Below are 365 nucleotides of genomic sequence, written 5' to 3' on the forward strand. Positions count from 1 at the left end.
CGGCTCGGTGGCCCCCAGGGCCAGCTCCTCGGGGTTGGCCTCGGCGCTGTCGTCCTGCTTGCCCTGGTGCAAAAGCACGTAGACGTACTCGGAGAGCCGCACTGTCCGCTGGCCCCGCTCCGCCAGCTCCAGCTCCAGCAGGTAGCGGTTTCCCCGGGCTGTGTCCCGACGCTTCTCCACATTGATGATCCTCAGGAGGGTGTAGATGCTACGGGGAAAGGAGAAGCACTTGAAAGCACCATCACCATGAGCTCTGCTCCCACAGCTCCCAACTCGAGGGGTTGGCCTGAACCCACCACCCAGCTCACCCGGCCCCAAGGAGCCAAGCATGGCGAGCCCCCCCCAGCTGCTCCCCGCTGCCCCCC

General features: G+C 66.6%; 1 protein-coding gene across 1 annotated transcript in view; it reads right to left on the reverse strand.

Annotated features, from left to right (window-relative positions):
* The window catches only part of B4GALNT4 (beta-1,4-N-acetyl-galactosaminyl transferase 4), a gene marked incomplete at both ends in the record, with an annotated part of 15,623 nt that overhangs the window by 1,987 nt on the left and 13,271 nt on the right, over positions 1-365 (reverse strand). The window contains one exon of the mRNA XM_010145507.1: positions 2-208. Coding sequence (XP_010143809.1) covers positions 2-208 — 207 coding nt within the window. The remainder of the gene's footprint in view (position 1; positions 209-365) is intronic.

This window comes from Buceros rhinoceros, unplaced genomic scaffold, assembly GCF_000710305.1.
Source record: "Buceros rhinoceros silvestris isolate BGI_N320 unplaced genomic scaffold, ASM71030v1 scaffold27410, whole genome shotgun sequence".
Lineage (NCBI taxonomy): Eukaryota > Metazoa > Chordata > Aves > Bucerotiformes > Bucerotidae > Buceros > Buceros rhinoceros.